General features: G+C 41.5%; 2 protein-coding genes across 2 annotated transcripts in view; both read right to left on the reverse strand.

Annotated features, from left to right (window-relative positions):
- Positions 1 to 759, reverse strand: part of LOC139478765 (putative ferric-chelate reductase 1 homolog) — a 47,424-nt gene extending 46,665 nt beyond the window's left edge. The window contains exon 1 of the mRNA XM_071261379.1: positions 461 to 759. The gene's annotated coding sequence lies outside the window, so the exon portion shown is untranslated. The remainder of the gene's footprint in view (positions 1 to 460) is intronic.
- Positions 760 to 9,294: 8,535 nt separating this feature from the next.
- LOC139480470 (putative ferric-chelate reductase 1) lies at positions 9,295 to 20,863 on the reverse strand. Its single transcript, XM_071263556.1, has 8 exons — positions 20,668 to 20,863; positions 16,777 to 16,919; positions 16,174 to 16,268; positions 15,433 to 15,565; positions 13,032 to 13,235; positions 12,117 to 12,212; positions 10,686 to 10,839; positions 9,295 to 9,471 (listed from the first exon to the last, which is right to left on the reverse strand). The coding sequence occupies exons 1-8, from the start codon at positions 20,861 to 20,863 to the stop codon at positions 9,296 to 9,298; spliced, it is 1,197 nt and encodes a 398-aa protein (XP_071119657.1). The 3' UTR covers position 9,295.
- Between the last annotated feature and the right edge of the window lie 905 nt (positions 20,864 to 21,768).

Genomic DNA, 21,768 nt, shown 5'->3' on the forward strand with positions numbered 1-21,768 from the left:
CGGACCAACAGCGTTCGCCTTGTCCCGTCTGCTTTAAACTGGAATTTACGACAGGCAATGGCCGGATTCAAGATCGGGGTTGAGGTTTAAGATACCGCTCTGTCCAAATTTATATCAGATTTAACAACTTATATATCCACTAAAACATATGACAGCTCAAATTGTCCAGATTGACGCATTGCCAATAGGTCCGCAACCGGATTATCACATTATGACAACAGGTTACCATTGAACAAGAGTGTGCTACGACTATATATGCACCTCGTTGAATGTGTTCATTATTGAATGACATCGGCTTGTTCAGCAACATAATCCCTAACACGGACGGATCCAGCATTTTGAAAAGGGAGGGGTTCAAAATATCAAAATCCTTTCTCAGATTATTTTACTGTCTACATATTAAATACTATTAACACTGACTGTCATATCGAACAGTTCAAACACCGCGGTCAAATCTCACCTGAGTTGTTACAGTTCGTCCAGCGAATGTATATACTCCTTGCTCCGGTTCAATAATATACACACAGCCTATCTCTTCTGACGGCAACACCGACTGAACGTACCGTACCTCGTTCAGCGACCACGCCTCTTTTTCAAGTCGCAGGGGATGGCGGGAGTTGTGGCGTATCACCCCGGCAACGTACAGTTGTCTCAATGAATGGATCTTTACAATAGGGCTAGTCATATAATAAGTAAGTGGTGGGTGGCTCCACAGGGACTTGAGCAATCCACGCGATGTCACGTCCATTCATCTGTGTCGATTGCGCATTGCACTTTAATGTTTTCGGCTTTCATTACAGTAGGGCGATGGGTTCAGGTAACAGACGTCGTATGAAAACATGTCATGTTACTGGGATCTTAAATGACGTAGATGTGATTTTACAAGTCATCTAGGAACTTAGAAGGTATTTGTTTTTAAAAGTAGCTGATTTCATTGCTTATAGTTGCTTGTTTTATCAGAAGATATTTGTGAAATGTAATCTTTTGAGAGAAATCTTAGCAATCTACATATATGCAACCACGTTAAATGGATAATCATTCATTCGATATATTATTTAAGACGATGCATATAAATAACTTAATGATCCCGGTGGCATACATGTCTTTCAGCGCTGTGGGCAAATACAAGCACTCCGCCTGTCTCGAAATACGAACAACTCGGTGTGTTGTTTCATACGAAGGAAGTTAATGATCCCAGGGGCATGTCTTTCAGCGCTGTGGTCAAATACTGGCACTCCGGTTATGTCGAACTATGAACACCTCGATGTGTTGTTTAATACGAAGTAAATTAATTATCCCAGGGGCATCTCTTTCAGTGCTGTGGTCAAATACTGGCCCTCCTCTTGTCCCGAACTACGGACACCTCGATGTGTTTGCGAGAATCACTGGTACTTGGCTATAGCCTGATTACACGTTTTGTACATGTGATAACTGACCCGTGAACCGGGATAGAATAGATCTTCAGCAACCCATGCTAGCCGTAAAGGGTGACTATGCTTGTCGTAAGAAGCGACTAACGGGATCGGGTGGTCAGGCTCGCTGACTTGGTTGATGCATGTCAATGTATCCCAATTGCGCAGCTTGCTCATGATATCAATCACTGGATTTTCTGGCCCAAACTCGTTATTTACAGACCACCGTCATATAGTTGTAATATTGCTGAGTGCGGCGTTAAATAACAAACATGTGATAATACGTGTATAACTCTCCGAGAGATGTTCACTTTCACCTCTATACATACATGTTTTATTCAGTGGCATCATTCGTTTGCCGCGAACTGGTTGATAGGCCACCGAGCCTGGCCGCCCGATCCATTTAGATGTTTGAGACCTGTGTTTTAACTGGAACCTCGATGTCACCAATAAATGTGGGTCAGGGAGCAAGCCTATAAAAACAAGAGTTTGCCACTAACGTGGCTATATCCCCCGCCCCTGTTGCAGAATTTATGACATAATTAAATCTAAACAAACCCTAACCTTTTTTAACCTAGGTGGAACTTGTCATGGAAATTGTAAAAAAAGAAGAGTTTGGAACCTCAGTCCATCTTGTTGCCATGGAAACGTAAAAAAATAAAATTTCTAAATTTCTAAAATGTCTAAATAGCAAAAGGCATCAGTTCAGCATGTACCTGACAAACCTGCAAAGTTTCATGAAAAACTATTGAACGGTTTATGAGTTATGCTCCGGAAACGAACCCTACCCTCAATTAAACCTAAGTCCATCTTGTTGCCATGGAAACGTAAAACATAAAACATTCTAAAATTTCTAAATAGCAAAAGGCATCAGTTCAGCATGTACCTGACAGACCTGCAAAGTTTCATGAAAAAATATTGAACGGTTTCTGAGTTATGCTCCCGAAACGAAACGTGAGTTATCGTGATGACATTTGGCAAGAGCGCTGTAAATAGACATGTGTCATTTAGCTCGACTTATAAACGTAGTCCTGCACCATGACTGGAATATATGTATATATAAGAGAAAAAGTCATGTCTAGAGAGCACCTGCTCTATTCCACATCAGCGTCAGCAGTATGTTTAGAGGAGAGACATGTATCGTGTAATGACATATTTAATAGACTATATGCCAGTCTAAGCTTGGTATTAATATGAACTTTGAAAACGAGAATTTATGGTTTCTCCATATGTCGTTCAGTAATCATTATGTTTAAACTGTTTGGGGATGAATGGTGATGAAAAACGTGAATATGTTCACACTTTCGAAAGTTTTTTTAATGGTATTACATTATAGAGAGGAGACTATATACTTGTGGCAAGAGGCGACTAACGGGATCGGGTAGTCAGGCTTGCTGACTTGGCTGATGCATGTCATCGTATCCCAAATGCTTGGATCGATGCTCATGATGTCATAATCACTAGATTGTCTGGTCCAGACTCGAAAATTTACAGACCGCCGTCATATAGCTGGAATATTGTTGAGTGCTGCGTTAAACAACAAATGGGAAATGGTGTTTCGTTATTCCTGTATGGGTTACTACAATTCTCTAATGGAGTTGGAGCCTGCAGTACAAATAATAATAATAGGTATTTTTGTATTGTCACCGGGTCGAAAACCAGTCTAGTAACGATCTTGCGACCAAACTTCCCAAATCCTTTTATTATCCGGCTTCCGTCACCATTCGGCAAAGTCCGGCGGTCGTCGTTGTCAAGTGTGTTTACATCCATTGCTTGAGAATTTGTGATCCGTAAATTGTACTCTCTTGCGATTTAATAGCACACTCGTAACATATATTGATTTGATATATATTATCTCACGTTTGCTTCCGTATTCATGTGTTGAAAAGTCCGGGGTAGAATGTGTCCTCAGCACGCCATTGCTTGTCGTAAGAGGCGACACTAACTTTGCCGAGAAGGGTGATAGAATGGGCCCGATTCTATCTATCTTCATACCATGATGTATGTACAATCTTTTCAGAAAATTTGGTATTATAAAAATAAATTCATTCTAAAAGACCATTCAATATATACATGTATCGACCTATGAACATGCTAAGGGCCCTATGCCCAGAAGACGGTGGCTCATGGGTCAATCTGGTGATGCTGACCTCCATATTGTATGTCTCCAATTGATTGTCATTGGCCGAACCAGCCTTTATATTCACTAGATAGCTATAGCTTTTCATTTTAAATTTGCTGAGGTATAACACCCCTTTATTCTCGGTCTTTGCAGCTTTGGGATCTGCTGCAGCATAACACTTGTTGACACTCGATGGTGGGTGGGGAAAAGGGTTGTGAGTCATTTGTCTTTTCGACATGGCTTCCCACCTCCCTGCTTTATAGTTGTAAAGTATTTCACAGCCAGTATTTGACCACGTGACTGTTTGTATTCAAGACAAAACATGATCACAAGTACATTGTCAAACACACAAAAATCGATCTGTCACGACCTGCAAATAGTCATGATAACAGCTCGGCGACTTTATTGATATTGTGATTAATAAACTATACAGGGATCTTCTCACGTGTCATCGTTTTAATTTACGGCGATTAATTTCCTCGGTATTGTGTGTCAAAAACACATTATTTGAGCGACTGACGTGAGTATATAATTTGTGAAAAATGGTATCCGTCTAGTCTCTGTATAGAAACGTTATCAATATGCAGTGACATACGGTGCGATTCATTACAGGTTTATGTAGTGCTGCCCACTTCAAATCCGGTAGGGCGGTCGGGTAGCCTAGTGGTTAAAGCGTTCGCACGTCACGCCGAACACCCGGGTTCGATTCCCCACATGAGTACAATATATGAAGCCCATTTCTGGTGTCCCCCGCCGTGATATTGCTGGAATATTGCTTAAAGCACACTCACTCACTCTCTCAAGTCCGGTATGACGGTTATCATAGACATTGAGCGCATGTTCTGAGTACCGTCCATGCAGTGTCGGGAGCACGGATGGCTCTGAAATTCGATCTGCAAATTGTATCCGTTAGGTGTGCCCCGACCCTATGACCGTGGGTTCGAAACTCCTATTTGCCCTGATTATGTTTGTAGGTTTGTCAGCTCCATACCATTGCTCGTGGGCTTCATCAGAGTTAAACGTCTAAGAACCTGTATCACTTCTTTGCTTTCGGGGGCAGTGGGGTAGTTTAGTGGTAAAAGCGTTCGCTCGTCACACCAAAGACCCGGGTTCGATTCCCCACATGAGTACAATTTGTGAAACCCATTTCTGGTGTCCCCCGCTGTGATATTGGCGTAATATTACTAAAAACGGCGTAAAACCATACTCACTCTTTCCGCTCACATGAAGCTAACACATCGTGATATAACTGAAATACCATCAACCGCGGCATAAAACCCGATTCACCTGTTAACTCTTGTCGATGTTGATGATATTCTTTTCTAAAACTTCATATTTCTTCACATATATAATCTATGTGGCATCACGATTTACACACCTGAGGGTTCAAAGTAGATTATACTGAAACTCAACCAGTCCTATTTTTAATGTTGTTCGTGCAGGAGGTATTTATCCGAACAAAGGGTCAGTGGTCGAAATAAAACCTGCAAGGTTTAAAACATGTTTTCCAAAGAAGTGAACCTTTGAATAATGCGTCATCCTTCTCAGTTAGCCTTGTTGAAGTATTACTTTTTATAACTGAAATTAGTTCATAGTGATTTCGAAATATTGTAAGATTATTCTCAAAACAAATATTATTATTCCAAAACTCTTATGCCAAAACAATCGGTCTCTTTCGATATATTTTGGACCATTGATGATTAAAAAGTTTGTTATTTTCTTGTTTATATGAGATCCTGAGGTATTTTAAATTGTTTGATAGGCATTATTTAGAAGTTGGCGGATGATAAAGTAGAGACAATTTATGGACAACAACGTTTTTATTTACTGTAAAGGCGACGTTTCGGAATAGATCCTTATGCCGTTGCCAAGTGACGTTTCGGTATAGATACCATCGCCTTTACAGTAAAATATAGTAGAGAGAGTGAATTGTTAGTTGTTAAATGCATCATATCACTTGCAGACAAATATATTCAATATGTCTACTTAGATTGTAGCCAGCGGTTACTTTGGAAGTCACTGAGTGTATTGATCTATGATGTTACAGCAGAGAGAGAGAGAGAGAGAGAGAGAGAGAGAGAGAGAGAGAGAGAGAGAGAGAGAGAGAGAGAGAGAGAGAGAGAGAGAGAGAGAGAGGAGAGAGAGAGAGAGAGAGAGAGAGAGAGAGAGAGATTCGTATAATGAAAAAGAACATATCGAATTGAGAGAAATTATTAAATACCTGAGAAGTATAGGTCAAAGTTAATTCATATCAGTTCGAAATTGGCCTGTATTTCATTTTATCTTTAGTTGCAGTGAGGAGATGTGTTTGTTGCTAATATACAAAGTGTAGGATTCAATAACAATCTTCGTGTGTCTGTAACAGCAGAACATCCTAGCTGCATGTAAAAACCTTGTGTATGTGTGTATGTGAAACGCAGAGGCAAGCCAGACCCCGACACTGATGTTCAACGATGCATCCACTTAATTTTCTTTTTGTATCAAAAACGTGACTTATGACGTGACTAAGCAAAAAAACAGTGATTGCCTCGACCACCAGGTGTGTTTTGCAAGTCATCCCGAGCTCATCGCTTTAGCACTGTATATACAGATGAAGCCAGTGTTGTTTCGATGTCCCGCTCACATCTAACGACCATGGTTACATGTACGCTGTATGATCTCGATGTCCCGCTCACATCTAACGACCATGGTTACATGTACCCTGTATGATCTCGAGGTCCCGCTCACATCTAACGACCATGGTTACAAGTACCCTGTATGACCTCGATGTCCCGCTCACATCTAACGACCATGGTTACATGTACCATGTATGATCTCGAGGTCCCGCTCACATCTAACGACTATGGTTACATGTACCCTGTATGATCTCGAGGTCCCGCTCACATCTAACGACTATGGTTACATGTACCCTGTATGATCTCGAGGTCCCGCTCACATCTAACGACCATGGTTACATGTACCCTGTATGATCTCGAGGTCCCGCTCACATCTAACGACCATGGTTACATGTACCCTGTATGATCTCGATGTCCCGCTCACATCTAACGACCATGGTTACATGTACCCTGTATGATCTCGATGTCCCGCTCACATCTAACGACCATGGTTACATGTACCCTGTATGATCTCGATGTCCCGCTCACATCTAACGACTATGGTTACATGTACCCTGTATGATCTCGAGGTCCCGCTCACATCTAACGACCATGGTTACATGTACCCTGTATGATCTCGATGTCCCGCTCACATCTAACGACCATGGTTACATGTACCCTGTATGATTTCGATGTCCCGCTCACATCTAACGATTATGGTTACATGTACCCTGTATGATCTCGATGTCCCGCTCACATCTAACGACCATGGTTACATGTACCCTGTATGATCTCGAGGTCCTGCTCACATCTAACGACCATGGTTACATGTACGCTGTATGATCTCGAGGTCCCGCTCACATCTAACGACTATGGTTACAAGTGCCCTGTATGAACTCGAGGTCCCGCGCACATCTAACGACCATGGTTACATGTACCCTGTATGATCTCGAGGTCCCGCTCACATCTTACGACTATGGTTACAAGTGCCCTGTATAATCTCGAGGTCCCGCTCACATCTAACGACCATGGTTACATGTACCCTGTATTATCGCGAGGTCTTGCTCACATCTAACGACCATGGTTACATGTACCCTGTATGATCTCGAGGTCCTGCTCACATCTAACGACTATGGTTACATGTACCTTGTATGATCTCGATGTCCCGCTTACATCTAACGACCATGGTTACATGTAACCTGTATGATCTCGATGTCCCGCTTACATCTAACGACAATGTTTACATGTACCCTGTATGATCTCGATGTCCCGCTCACATCTAACGACCATGGTTACATGTACCCTGTATGATCTCGATGTCCCGCTCACATCTAACGACTATGGTTATCTGTACCCTGAATGATCTCGATGTCCCGCTCACATCTAACGACCATGGTTATCTGTACCCTGTATGATCTCGATGTCCCGCTAACATCTAACGACCATGGTTATCTGTACCCTGTATGATCTCGATGTCCCGCTAACATCTAACGACTATGGTTATCTGTACCCTGTATGATCTCGATGTCCCGCTCACATCTAACGACCATGGTTATCTGTACCCTGTATGATCTCAACAACCCTTGTTTTCAATACCCTATTCATCTTGATTGAGGCGCCGCCATCATCTAACAACCATTATTTTCAATACCCTATTCATGTCGATTGAGGTGCCGCCATCATCTAATAACCATTGTTTTAAATACCCTATTCATCTCGATTGAGGTGCCGCCATCATCTAACAACCATTGTTTTCAATACCCTAATCATCTCGATTGAGGTGCCGCCATCATCTAACAACCATTGTTTTCAATACCCTATTCATGTCGATTGAGGTGCCGCCATTATCTAACAACCATTGTTTTCAGTACCCTATTCATCTCGATTGAGGCGCCGCCATCATCTAATAACCATTGTTTTCAATACCCTAATCATCTCGATTGAGGTGCCGCCATCATCTAACAACCATTGTTTTCAGTACCCTATTCATCTCGATTGAGGTGCCGCCATCATCTAACAACCATTGTTTTCAATACCCTATTGATGTCGATTGAGGTGCCGCCATCATCTAACAACCATTGTTTTCAGTACCCTATTCGTGTCGATTGAGGTGCCGCTATCATCTAACAACCATTGTTTTCAGTTCCCTATTCATCTCGATTGATGTGCCGCTATCATCCAACCATTGTTTTCAATACCTTATTTGGCCTTAAGGTTTCTTCAACCCAACGACCACTGATTTCTGTACCCATTTGATCGAAATGTATCTCACTCAGTGTTGGTGTACCGCAATACCTATTCACTCACGTACAACCAACTCAATGTCTCATTCGGGTTCGAATCCCAGATTCGCTCTAATTATGATCCTTGGATTTGTCTGCACCATATCCGTGTTCCTTTGGTTCAGCCGGAGTGGTAAACGTCTAACATCTGTTTCACCTCAGGCTTGCCCCTTTTATTAAGCTCACACTCAGTAGAATATATACGGAAACACTTTGAAAACGCAAATTCCATTTTATGCAATATTTGACGAAATGGATACAAAATTCAAAATAAGTTTTTCTGGGTATTCAGGCTTGAGTTAATCAAACACAACAACGTGTACGGGTTCGAATCTCATTTGATGTGTTTAGAGATGGACTTGAGCAAAAACACATTTTTCTGATTAATTTGATTATGCGTTTCATTACGTTTCGGTATAGCTGAAAGATAGCCCAGAGAGGCGTAAAACTCACTCACTCACTCACTCACTCACTCACTCACTCACTCACTCACTAAATGTATCATGACAGTTATTTCCGTTTGCAGAGATAGGGTGAAATGGGGTTTAACGTCGCGTACAAGATTATTGCAAGATTATAACGACATGCATGCACTGAGATACCATGCCACAGTTTAACATGAAAAACCCACTCAGACACAGACTTCCAGCCGACCAATCCTAGTTTTAGCCCCTTAATGCCTAGCGCCAGACAGGGTAACAACAAGTACCATCTTTTAACGTCTTTTGGTATGACGCGGCCGGGGATCGAACCCCGGTCCCTCCGCTCTCCGGGCGGACGCTCTACCACAAGATACCACAAGACCACTGAGGCGGTCAAGGAAACTACAAAATTCACAACTCGGAGGAATCAGTCAAATTTAATACATGATGTATGGGGGCTAGGCTACACACTTGTCGAGCGGGAGTGGAGTGAGTGTTGGTGTGGGTGTGTTTTAGGGTGGGACAGTGGACGAGGCGGCTGCTCGGGCAGGGTGTTCACGTGGATGCTGGTGTGTTTCTGGAGGTCGATGGTGACGCTGGAGATCCACGGTCGCCACGTGTGCTGTATCTTGTTGCCTTCTGGAACACACAGACACCAGAAATGAACACATTCAAGAAGATAGGTTTGTTTATTTATTTGCTGTTTAACGCCGCACGCAGCAATATTCCAGCTATATGACGGCCGTCTGTAAATGATCGAGTCTGGACCAGACAATCCAGTGATGGACATCACGAGCATCGATCCATGCAATTGGGATACGATGACATTCATCAACCAAGTCAGCGAGCCTGACCACCCGATCCCGTTAGTCGACTCTTACGACATGCATAGTCGCCTTTTACGGCATGCATGGGTTGCTGAAGACCTATCCCATCCCGGAACTTCAAGGCACTCAAGAAAATAAAAATACGTACTATTACACAATACAATAAACTGAATTAAGGATTATTAATGGTCCAAAATGGTCCCGATTACTTTGCTTTGCAATGGACAAAGCTCTTATCGCCAATTGTTTTAAATAACTATGGTGTATTGGTCCTTGCTTCAATGTGGTTAATAGCTATGCAGAGTTACGTCCCATTGTCGTACTAGAAACATGTGGTGGTTGGTTCGAATTACCAGCGGTAAACGTCTTAGACATGGGTGATTTCGCGCTTTCCTCCAACATCAAGGCCGGCAAGCCGTAATAACACCGAAAGGCTGTAGTATAAAAAGCTGTCACTAAGCTGTAATATTGGTTAAGAACTGGTTTAATCTCATTAAATCAGATCTTAGTTCTCGCTATAGCTAAAAAAAGATCTGAGGACATCCCATTACGGGTCACGTCAGAAACCAATCAGAGCGTCGCTTACCAGATCATGAAAGTGACAGTCGAAATGTGTTTTCTAATCATGCAACCACAATATATTTAACACGGGGTATTCCGAATGACAGTTACGTTTGTTTTTATTATATCCTTACAATCTAGCCATCTATTTGCCATTCCAGCATGTTCCTCTTATCAGTTTAAACTTTTTAATCGAGAATACGTCAAAATATGTTTCGAAGCGTAGTTGCCAGTTTGAAACTAGTGGCATTAAGCTTGAGAAAGCAGCCATCTGATTGGCCAATGTCGATTTCTTGTCAGTCATCTCATTGGTCGGTCAAACTTCGAGAAAGGTCGTTCTGACGTGACCCGTATTGGGATGTCCTCAGGTCTTTGTTTAGCGGTAGCGAAAACTAAGATCTGATTTTAATGAGATTGGAACTGGTTCCCCGGTCGTCTATGAGTAGCTGACGGAGATGTCATCACCTGGCGTGGCTCGACCGCTGGCAACGAGGAGGTAGAAATCTTTGTTGAGGTCGTAAAAACGATCATCGCCCGACAGAACCTTCTTCCGTCGGAAGGAGCATTGGAAGATACCGTCTTTGTCCGAACCGGAAACTGGAGTCAGGCCAACCGGATACTGTAGAAACAAGGGAGATAATCAGTACATATTTATTTCTACTGCATGCGCCTGGGAGGAAACCTGTTAGATACAGTCCTTGTTTGAATCGGAAACCTGAGTCAATCAGATACTGTCGAGGCAAGGGAGACAATCAGTTATTTCTGCGTGCGTTCGAAGGATAGATGTTTTTTAAAATATTATTTTACACATCTGTATGAACACTAAACAAAGAGCACTGCACTACCAAACAAGATTCATCAATGACTAATAATTGATTGCGAGAAACATTCGACAACGATAAACTATTGTTTTATTTGTTCCTTATTTCCAAAGTACTATTAAAAAGACTTATCTGAGAAGTGTGTGTTACAATCAGCGAGAAAAACAAGTCAAGATTCACTGTAACACTGCAGCTATCTTACATACTAAAATGGTATGGGCATTTCGATGTATTTAGTCGTGTACTTCAGCGATATTAAAAAAAACCCTGTTGATCAAAAACATGAATGATAGTGTAATATCATATTTATTATTTCATTGCATGTAGAAATATGTATCACGTGACACGTGGGTCTGATATCGCTCCACGAAGCTCCACGAAGTTCAGGTCGCATGTACCCAGATCCAACCCTGTAACTTGCATTGTGCATCAGAAAGTGACTGTATTAAGTGATTGACATCATTTTCCTCAGCCACCAGGTGTGTTTTGCAAGTCACCCCGAGTACATATATTTGGGGCTCTGTCAACAGCAGTGCAACTATACTTCGGAAACCACCGTGACGACCCGGATTCAGCCCTGCTGACGCTCTCACAGTGACGTTGCGCATTCTGAGAGCCGCTTTCAGTGGACACTTCTTTATGTTCGTGAATGGTGTTTTGTATCACATATAGTCATACACCTAAATTTATCCTAACAGGTGAAGGGCTTGAACCGTTTACCGAATGACTTGTATGAAACGGATTCAACGAGAGTCCTCAGGCTGGTGGAGAACCTTTCTTCTTCACTTTAGCGTTATGCAAGGAATACCATCTTTCTTTAACTTCAACAAAAAGTATAATGAATCCTCTCTGTTACCTTCGTCTCAGTGTATTTTCCCTAAGCTATTTAACAGCAGCATGTCCCCTTAGTTCAACCCAACGCCTTAGCTCACGACAGTGTCATATAGAACCCAACGTCTTAACCCGACAGTGTAATATTGGGCGTTGTTTGAGGGGTTTCAGTGAGGTGCTGTATAACAGATTGGGACCCGCTTACCGTGGAAACTTCACTGTATGTGCGCACAGTGTAGCTTACCTGTGATATTCTGATGTTGGAGTGGCCGATGTTGTAGGAGGGGTAGAAGAAGATGCCGGTGCCCACCTCCACACACTCGGTGACGCTGTCCCAGCCCTGGACACCAAAGTACACTTATGTATGTGACTGAACTGACGGCTAACATTGGTTGTTGGTTGGTTGTTGTTTAACGCCGCACTCAGCAATATTCCAGCTATATGACGGCGGTCTGTAAATAATCGAGTCTGGACCAGACAATCCAGTGATTAATATCATGAGCATCGATCCATGCAATTGGGATCAATGATATGCATCAACCAAGTGAGCGAGCCTGACCACCCGATCCCGTTAGTCGCCTTTTACGACAAGCATAGTCGACTTTTACGGCAAGCATGGGTTGCTGAAAACCTATTCTACCCCGGAATCTTCACGGGTCTAACAAGAATGCGTAATATATTAACAAGAATATTGTTAATTGAAAAAAAATAAATGATATTTAATTTCAATTCAATGGCCCTTCGAGAATCCAGAACTGACTGGGGGTAGTGTGCATCGGTTAATGTGTAATGTTTAATGTAAGATCTACGTAAGATTCATGGCCATTTACAGGTTTAAACATAGAGCTAACATGTTCCGTTTTGGTTGGTTGTTTGTTTAACGCCGCACTCATCAATATTCCATCTATATGACGGCGGTCTGTAAAAAATCGAGTTTGGACAAGATAATCCAGTGATTGATATCATGAGCATCAATCTACGTTATTGGAACACGATGACATGCATCAACCAAGTCAGCGATCCTGGCCATCCGATCCCGATCGCCTCTTACGACAAGCATGAGTTGCTGAAGACCATTTCCAACCCGGACCTTAACTGTTTGTGATCAGTTATCGGGGTTCCTGGTGCTAGGCCTACAAAGAGTGTGAATAGGGTCTACCATCTGTGTGTCTTCAGAGAAGCCGATGGCGACCCACTTGTCCCCGAGGCCGAGATGGACGGTGGTGATGGTGAAGTCGATGGTGGGGACGTTCCACCCCCTGTCCTGCCACGACACCAACATGGAACACCCTCCCAGCGCCTCACAGTCGTGGAAACAACCCATAGTGTCCCCACATCGGGGGTCCATTGTGAATCGGGCGTCCTGTGAAGGAATGGCATGTAATATTGAACGTTCTATCGATTCGACCTGGAAACAAGCCAAATATGCTTAAAGTGTATTGTGAGCCAGCTAACAAAGGTTGAATCGCGAGAACGCGAGAATGTCCCTTGCAGTATTTCATAGGATCAGGACATTGTCGACTCTAGCGCGATATTTTACGTCGCATCATCAAGTTTCCAACTACACGTATTTGATAAATATCTTTAATTCATTGGACCAAGCGGAAATATACACCTCAAAGTTTACTAAGGACCACCACTTTATAATGTAATACGTCAAATCTGTTGAAATAGCCAAAGACAATATTGCATGAAGACATGTTTAATGAACAAAAGTCCGTTGTCATGTGCCACACAATGCCATCAAACAACATGTGACCAATAATCAGTCAGATCACCCGTCAGAGTGACAGTATCTCACCAAAACTTAAACGTAAAACAAAAAATGGAAACAAATTCTTTGTCCCGAAAAACAACACGCGCAAATGTGATCCACGTGATGTGATCACAGCCTGGCGCCGTCCTCTCATGCTCCCGGTAAGTATCTGGATGGTTGCCAAGGGAAGATTGTTCCACTCTTCAGGAAGAGCTTTGTCGAGTTTCTGTAGAGTTACCAGGACAGGCCTTCGTGAGAGGGCGATCTGCAGGTCGTTCCTCATGTGTTCGATAAGGTTGAGGGCTGGCCACTCTATGCGAACAATAGTCTCCGGCTCTAAGTAGGCATCAACGATTAAGTCGTGCGTTATTGTCCATTAGTATGAAGTCCGGTCCGATTGAACCAGCATAGGTCTCACGTACATATCCAGAATGTCATTCCTGCAGCACACCTGTCATCGAACCCTGCTACAGGACACAGAGATCGGTTCTTCCAGCTCTAATGATCCCACCCCAAATCATGTCTGAGCCCAATCGATAATGGTCACATTCGGCTACGTTTGCATCCTGAAATCTTTCTCGGTGTATACGCTACACTCAAGCACCAAGATCTGTGAATTCTAGACAGTTTCTCGATTCATCAGTGTAAAGCACTGGATCCCAGTCCTGGGCGGCCCAATTGACGTGATCTGCAGCCCAATCCAAACGTGCCTGCCTGTGAGGACTGGTCAGTGGGATGCGAATCCAGGCCCTCCGTGACCGGATATCAGGCTCACGGGGACGATAACAGGAAACGTTAACACTACTGGCGTTCCGCAGGTCATTTCTGTGTATGTTGGCAGTCACGGAGACTTTAACGGTGACCGTTTGCTGCAATCAGGAGAAACCTTTCTCCCTGCAGGTCGCTGATCCAAACGACTGGCATCTATTCAATTACATATGTAGAAATACGTGGCTGACACCAAAGACGTTTGCAACGTGACATTGTGTTGATCCAGTTATAAGCATGCCTGTATTTCTGCCCAATTCTTCCGTCGTGAAACGACGTCTTTGACGCTGAGAGTATTCAGTGGTTGCAATCCTCGGTGGGAAATGTTGTTGTGCTCGTTGATAACGATGTGCAACGGTTCTGTCGCGAAATATTAAAACACAGGTTTTTAAGCACCTAGTGCCCATCGTGCCCATGACTGCATGACTCTGTCAGTTCATCATGAAACTGAGGTCCAATAGGGTTTCCCCAATCATTGTCTTTATTTGTTGGATGATTTCTTGATGACATTAAAACGTGATCCTTCGCAAACTTTGAGTTGTATAAATCGAATAATCATTACTTCGAAACTTACGGAAGCACATTAGGGCAATATCATTTTTGTATTATCTTGAAAGATTAAAAGAAAAATAGTTCAAAATTCAAGACACTTCGTTAAAAATTCAGGTTCTTATCTTGGAAATTAAAATTATTAAGTTGAAAATTCAAGTTTAATTCAATTCAGCGAATGCATTTTCAAGATACCATCTTGAATTTCAAGATAAAAAAATAATGTTTTTGGCCAAATGTTTTGTTGATTCACGAGAAACGTGACCCAAGAGAACAATAAGGTCACATCGTCTTCAGTGATATATCGAATTCGATTTAAAGACGTCTCAGTGTATATGAATTCAGAAAACGGAAACAAGAACCGACCCAGAGTAGCAGGGAAAACTATTTGTCTTTAGTTGACTAGAAATACGAAATATAATGACCAAAAACAAAATTCCTTTACACAAGGAGGTTATCAGAAGAAACCCTGTCCACCTGAATTTACCTTGATAGAGCAGGGGTACATGTTCCTTGTAAGCCACGTGGTCTGGAATGGCACGTGAATCTGCAGGTTGCCCGTGACAATGGAAGAGGTCACGTTGACCCAGATGGTGCTATAGCTCTCAACAAACGTCGCCCTAACACAAGACATATATTGTTAGTATCACAGACACATCGGTAGTATTACAACAATGAATTTACAAAGTCAAAGAGATCCAACAACACAAGATGGATGCTACATATTTCAGTACACCAGCACACTCAAAAGAACGATATACTACAGGGATGACGGTGATCGCCACATTGGTGTGTCCAGCTCACGGGTTACCGGTGTGTATCGGAGTTGAAGAGTATGTGATTAATAATGTGGGATAAAAATACTAATTAATGATATTTTATTATAAACTTTAGCTGATTGCATTTTTTGGACATTCAATTTGGAAAACATATTTAATTGGGGATAATTCGGAACAAGATCACTCTTCAATCTGTGTATTCGCCTTCTATTTGAAAACCTCTGCCCCTGCAGCTTGCATCCCGCATGTCATCGTCGATCCCCGTCGCATCATGCCAAAAGACGTTAAAAGATTGTATTTGTAGCTGATGGTATCTCAGTATCTCAGTTGGCTAGCACTATAAAATAGGCATTTGTCTGGACTAGTACAACTAACCACACATACATGCACACGCACGTGCTCACAGACACGCTGTCAACACCCCCACCCCCAAATGTTCGACCCCTTACCTAAACACGATATGGTCATTGAGTCCAGCAGGTGCTTGCCACACAAAGTCTAGGCTGGTCTTGGTCTGGTTGTTGCTGTGAGTCAAGGCGCTGTTCTGAATGGTGCAACACAAGGAACTGATTATTTGATTTCATGTCAACAAGACCTCAAAAACATAATATTACGAAAATGATTTTATACCCATCTGTATGCAGACATTACTCGGACCCTTCAGGGAATCCGGTTCAGAATTGGTCCTCATCATCATTTTCTGGTAAAAACAATCGGCAAATTGATTAATTGCGTTCCATCGCACCCAAACGGGGTGGATCGTTGCCCATCATATCAATCACTGGAATGTCTGATCCAAACTCTAACCTAACCTCATACAGCTGGAATACTGCTGGTGCCGCGTTAACCCCCAAACAGATAACTACTATATTTGAATGGTGATGAAGAGTTTTTGGGAATTTACACAAAAGGGGAGGGGTGCGGGAGAAAGGACATCACTGATGACGCCATGGACAACGACACCATGGCAATAAACAGTGACATCGTAATGAAAACCCCATAACGATATGGATGCTGAGAGTGAAGACCACCCTATCGACAGTGACACGTACCCCTGATGGTCCACAGACTCCCTGGGTCATCATGACGGGAGTGAAGGTCCCGATGAACTCTGTCTGGTCATAGCGCGGGTCAGCTCTCCTGGCCTGGATGAGGAAGCCCTTGAACATGTGATTACAGCGGGACTCTAGCGTCACTGTAACAAGGGGGAACATGGGATGCTCATTATATTTCTTCTATCTTTATATTCAATCGTTGTTCATTAGCTTTATTATTTAATCATTTTTTCTTCGGTAGATCTCTGTCTTGGTAGATCTCAAAGTGCAATCTTGGGTACGTTTTTCTGACCCTATCTGTATATTTAGCTTCTCTGTATTGTCGTACTTGTACTATGGAGGGAGGGTCATTGTTTTCTACTGAAATGTGCGGTTGGAAGATCACTGTTTTCTAATAAAGGGTCGTTGTTTTCTACTGAAATTTGTGTTTTTATGAAAGTCATTGTTTTCTATTAAATGGTGATTATTTTCTCCTGAAATGTGCGGTTGGAAGATCGTTTTCTATTAAAGGGTCATAGTTTTCCATTGAAATTTGCGTTTTTATGAAGGTCATTGTTTTCTATTAAAAGTTATTTTTTTCTCCTGAAATGTGCAGTTGGGTGATCATTGTTTTCTCACAAAGGATTATTGTTTTCTACTGAAATGTGCGTTTCTTTTTATGAAGACCATTGTTTTCTTAGAAGTGTTTGGTGTCATTGTAGTCTTTAAAAAAATTGATGCGGTGGAATGATTTTAACAGAATTAATTGGTTACTATGGAGAAATGAGGGAAGCGTTTTGGCTTGAAATGCTGTAGTTAATGTAGCAACCGTATCTTCAGTTGGTACATTTAAAATATTAACGGTAGTTGTTTGTTTTTTTGGAGAAAAAAAAGATATTTCAAAGGGAAACTATGTTCAATGTTCTAGTGCCAACTCTTGCATGGTTCTAGGGCCAAGATTATTATAAAACTGAAGCAATGAGGGCAATAATTAACTTGTATTAATTGATATATTTGTATTCCTGTATCCTTGTTACATTGTTACAAATACATCTCTATAGCCAGGGAAGTATAATGAGAAAAAGTAAAAACAATGTAGAACTTCAAATCAAGATACAGGTTGTTTTGTTTTACAAAACAATACAAAAACAGCATTAACTCCCCATTCACAAAAAATTAGATAAGGGATAAATTTTATGATTATAGTGTAAAATGTTAAAGCAAATTCTCTAATAAAGTGGTAATCAGTATGTATCCTTATTCGAATAGACCATGATACATTGCCGTTCGGTATAAGCCTGATCAATACAATTACTTCATAAATGTATAGTTCAATGAATATATCATATTTAAGTAATTTTTAAAATGTAAAAAACATGGCATGCAAATATTTATCTTACATTTATACAAGAAATATTTTGCTGTGATGATGAAGAGATCAAACACAGCATCAATCAAAACATCCTTTACACAAAAACAAAATATTATTTCTGAGAGATTAAGACAATGAATATGACTACATCCTCCTGACCACCAGGTGTATATATAACGATTGAATGTAAAAAACTATACCTTACAAAGCGAATGCATAATATTTCCACATGTTTATCGTCAGGTAATTGTACCGGGATAATATAAATATACTATACATGATGCTAGAACCAAATACTAGAGGTGCAACAGTTCGCGGTATAAAAATCGTGTTTTTAGGTAAATATACCACTCAAGACAAGACAAAGAACGCCAATTGAATGGCGGTGTGTTACAATACCTAACCATGACAGATTAACATTAGTCACGAGAAACATCGAGTGTTCTTAACTTCTTTGAGTAGTAAATATCGCCAACCAGTCCCGATTATCTGCTGAAACATATTCCATTAGGCGTAAAAGGCAAAATAGTGGTGAAAATCATATGGATGAAACATTGAATATCAGTGATAACACCAGGTGTTCGAGAGAAGGGTAAGCATGTCCTGCCCTACTAAACCCATTTAAGTGAATAGTTCACTTAAGAAGCCATGATTTTCATATTTGTGTTGCCTTTTCACATTTTTGTTTATTGGTATGCTACTTGATTCTTCTAGTCTAGTGTAGTGTATACATAGAGGAAACATAGCACAATTAGAACGTAAACTTGGTTTTGTTTAAAACGAAAAACAAATGATGCATATTTCGCCTAACTGTATGGACCAATATATTATATATTACAATATATTTTAGACAGACTTGCACCAAGGCATAACTTAATTCACCACGCTCGCCGATGAGGTAAAAAACTTGTCGCCGTGTTTTCGACATTTTCATCAATAACATTGTCCCTTGTTGCACGTTTCAGTGTTTACGTCACCGTGACGTCGAGGCGGACACGTCTGTGACAGCCCGTCACGGCCTGTACGCCCAAGGGAGGAGGCACCATTTGGGTGCATAGTTTATATGCCTTGATATGGAGTTCTACATATATATCGTCACGTTATACATATATGTCGTCACAGTAATTGTAATTCTTTATGCTTAAACAAAGACGACTACATGACATCTATGCAAAACAATATTATGTCTTTGTTGCATTGACGTATTTCCTAAATTAATTAAAAAGTTATGTGTATGCACTTTGGGATGGGGTAATAAGTAGGTTAGTAAGCACACCGACGGTCCAACCAGCAGCAAAAAATACTATTGTAGGTCAATATTTCCTTAGATGACTTCGTATTTGATTTTGCATTTGTTAAGCATTTGTATGTTCGTGTTGGTCTTCATACTGCAGTGTACCGCTTACACCTTCAGTGTGCTCTAATGGATGTCAGAAAATTGTATGCCGCAATCCCTTCAGACAAATAGCCATGATATACACTATTTCAATGTTAGTGCAACATCTATATTTAAAATAGTGAGTGAGTATGGTTTTACGCCGCTTTTAGCAATATTCCCGCAATATCACGGTGGGGGACACCAGAAATGGGCTTCACACATTGTACCAATTAAGGGAATCGAACCCGGGTCTTCGGCGTGACGAACGAACGCTTTAATCACTAGGCTACCCGACCTCTCCTGTTTAAAATATACCCTGTAAAAATAACCATTGAAAAATGCTGCAACTATGTAATTGTCCTTTATGTGTGACCCGTCTGTTGACTCACGATTGTATGATCTGATTGAACTTAGAACCCTAACAGTAAAATATATAGTATTTCATACATTTTCATATACAGTTCGTTCTGTTTAAGACGTAACAATGTCTAGACTGGACGCAATTTATTATATTATACATTTATATGCTGCACGTATCCAGGTACCAGTATCTGCTCAAATGCGGGGTTTTTTATTCCCCGAATTGTGGATCCGTTTGCATTCCCGATATCATTCTCAACTCCCTGGCGAGTATACAATCCAAGCTGCGCTAGAGTGTTTTTACATCCACCTCACATATCGAGTACCCATTCCCTGCTGGGTGAACAGAGGCACATTTAAACTAAGTCACTTCCCAAGGGTGACATATTGCAAGAACATCCCACACCATGACACGCGTGTACTTTCACTTCCCTACCTAATCAATTATGATGTAGGTGTAGCAGCGCGTGGAGTCATCCCACAGATGACATCCTTACCTTGTCGGCTTGCTGACGAGGTTAACCTCTTTGGTCATGTGGACAAGGCGTCCGACGTGGGATCAGAAAGTCCGTGGTTCGAATCTCATCACGCGACTCGGAAAATTTATGGCCGCTACATTGACGCCCGACGTGGGGATGAGCACGTTTATATTCAATTTGAGCAAAATAAGTCTCAGTACCCTACTATGCAGCGGAACGTGCCTTCTGTTGACGGGGGAGTATGTAGCAGGGCGTGGAGTCATCCCACAGATGACAAATGGTGTTCAGGTAATCCTGGAAAAAACGTAAATGATTCTCACCTGTAATCTTTTTCTTTTCATAATAACTTGTATCGGATACTTTGATAATAAACGGTGATGATACTGTCTGCGGTGCCGTTCCATGATGTCCCAGGGGAAACATTGACGGACACGCCATTTCTACAGCTCCAAAGGAATACCCCAGCGTCCGTGCTAAGAGGCATGATAGTAACACAGTCACAATACACAGGTGCATTCTGGCAAGGTGAGCTAAATGTTTATTTTGTCCAGAAAAAACACCTTTGATGATGAGACAGAATATCCAGTACAAGTGTTATAGTAAGGAAAATGGTACTGGCGTTACCGGAAGTGCGCCCCAATGACAGGTGTCCAGTCGCAGGATGTGGTCGAGCCCAGTAATATGACAGATTAAAGCGGTGGCCCTTTGAGTGTGTACCTTCTTCCCGAGTGACATCTATGGCGTCATCAAAGTGTCACAGTGCACGGCGATCGTGTGTCAGCTGTGTGGAAAGCATGACTTTTGGTCTTACATAATGCATCATGCAGTCACAATGGCACTCAGAACTGTTGGGCTTTGATATGGTGCATATTTCGTTTGCCTTACTAATTAATATCATAAGTAATGTATAGTTGCAAGTTCGCACCTTAAAGTCTGTGGCTTACCAATAATTGTGCATGTGTAATTATGTAGACCACTCATTTATAAAAAGTAAGCAGGGTTGTTTTTTTAGTGAAATATGGCATGCTTACTTGTTTACTGTAGAATTGTAGTTTTGCTAGGGTCTTTGTTTTGGTAACCAGTGTTTTCTGCTGAATAATATTTATCGAAAGTGTTTGTTTTCTTCGAGGTGCATATTTGAAATACATTTTCATTTGTTTCCTCGAGCTGTTTGTGTATAAATTAATTTAATTTCTGTTTCTCCATGGTGTTTGTGTGTAACGTAATTTCATTTCTGTTCCTCCGAGGTGTTTGTGTATAAATTAATTTCATTTTTATTTCCCCGAGGTGTTTGTGTATAACGTAATTCTATTTCTGTTTCTTCGAGATGTTTGTGTATAAGTTAATTTCATTTCTACTCCTTCGAGGTGTGTGTTTGTAAATTAATTTCATTTTTCGCCGGGGTGTTGATGTATTACTTA

Source organism: Haliotis cracherodii, unplaced genomic scaffold (genome assembly GCF_022045235.1).
Source record: "Haliotis cracherodii isolate W230 unplaced genomic scaffold, xgHalCrac1.p SCAF_4, whole genome shotgun sequence".
Taxonomy (NCBI): Eukaryota; Metazoa; Mollusca; class Gastropoda; order Lepetellida; family Haliotidae; genus Haliotis; species Haliotis cracherodii.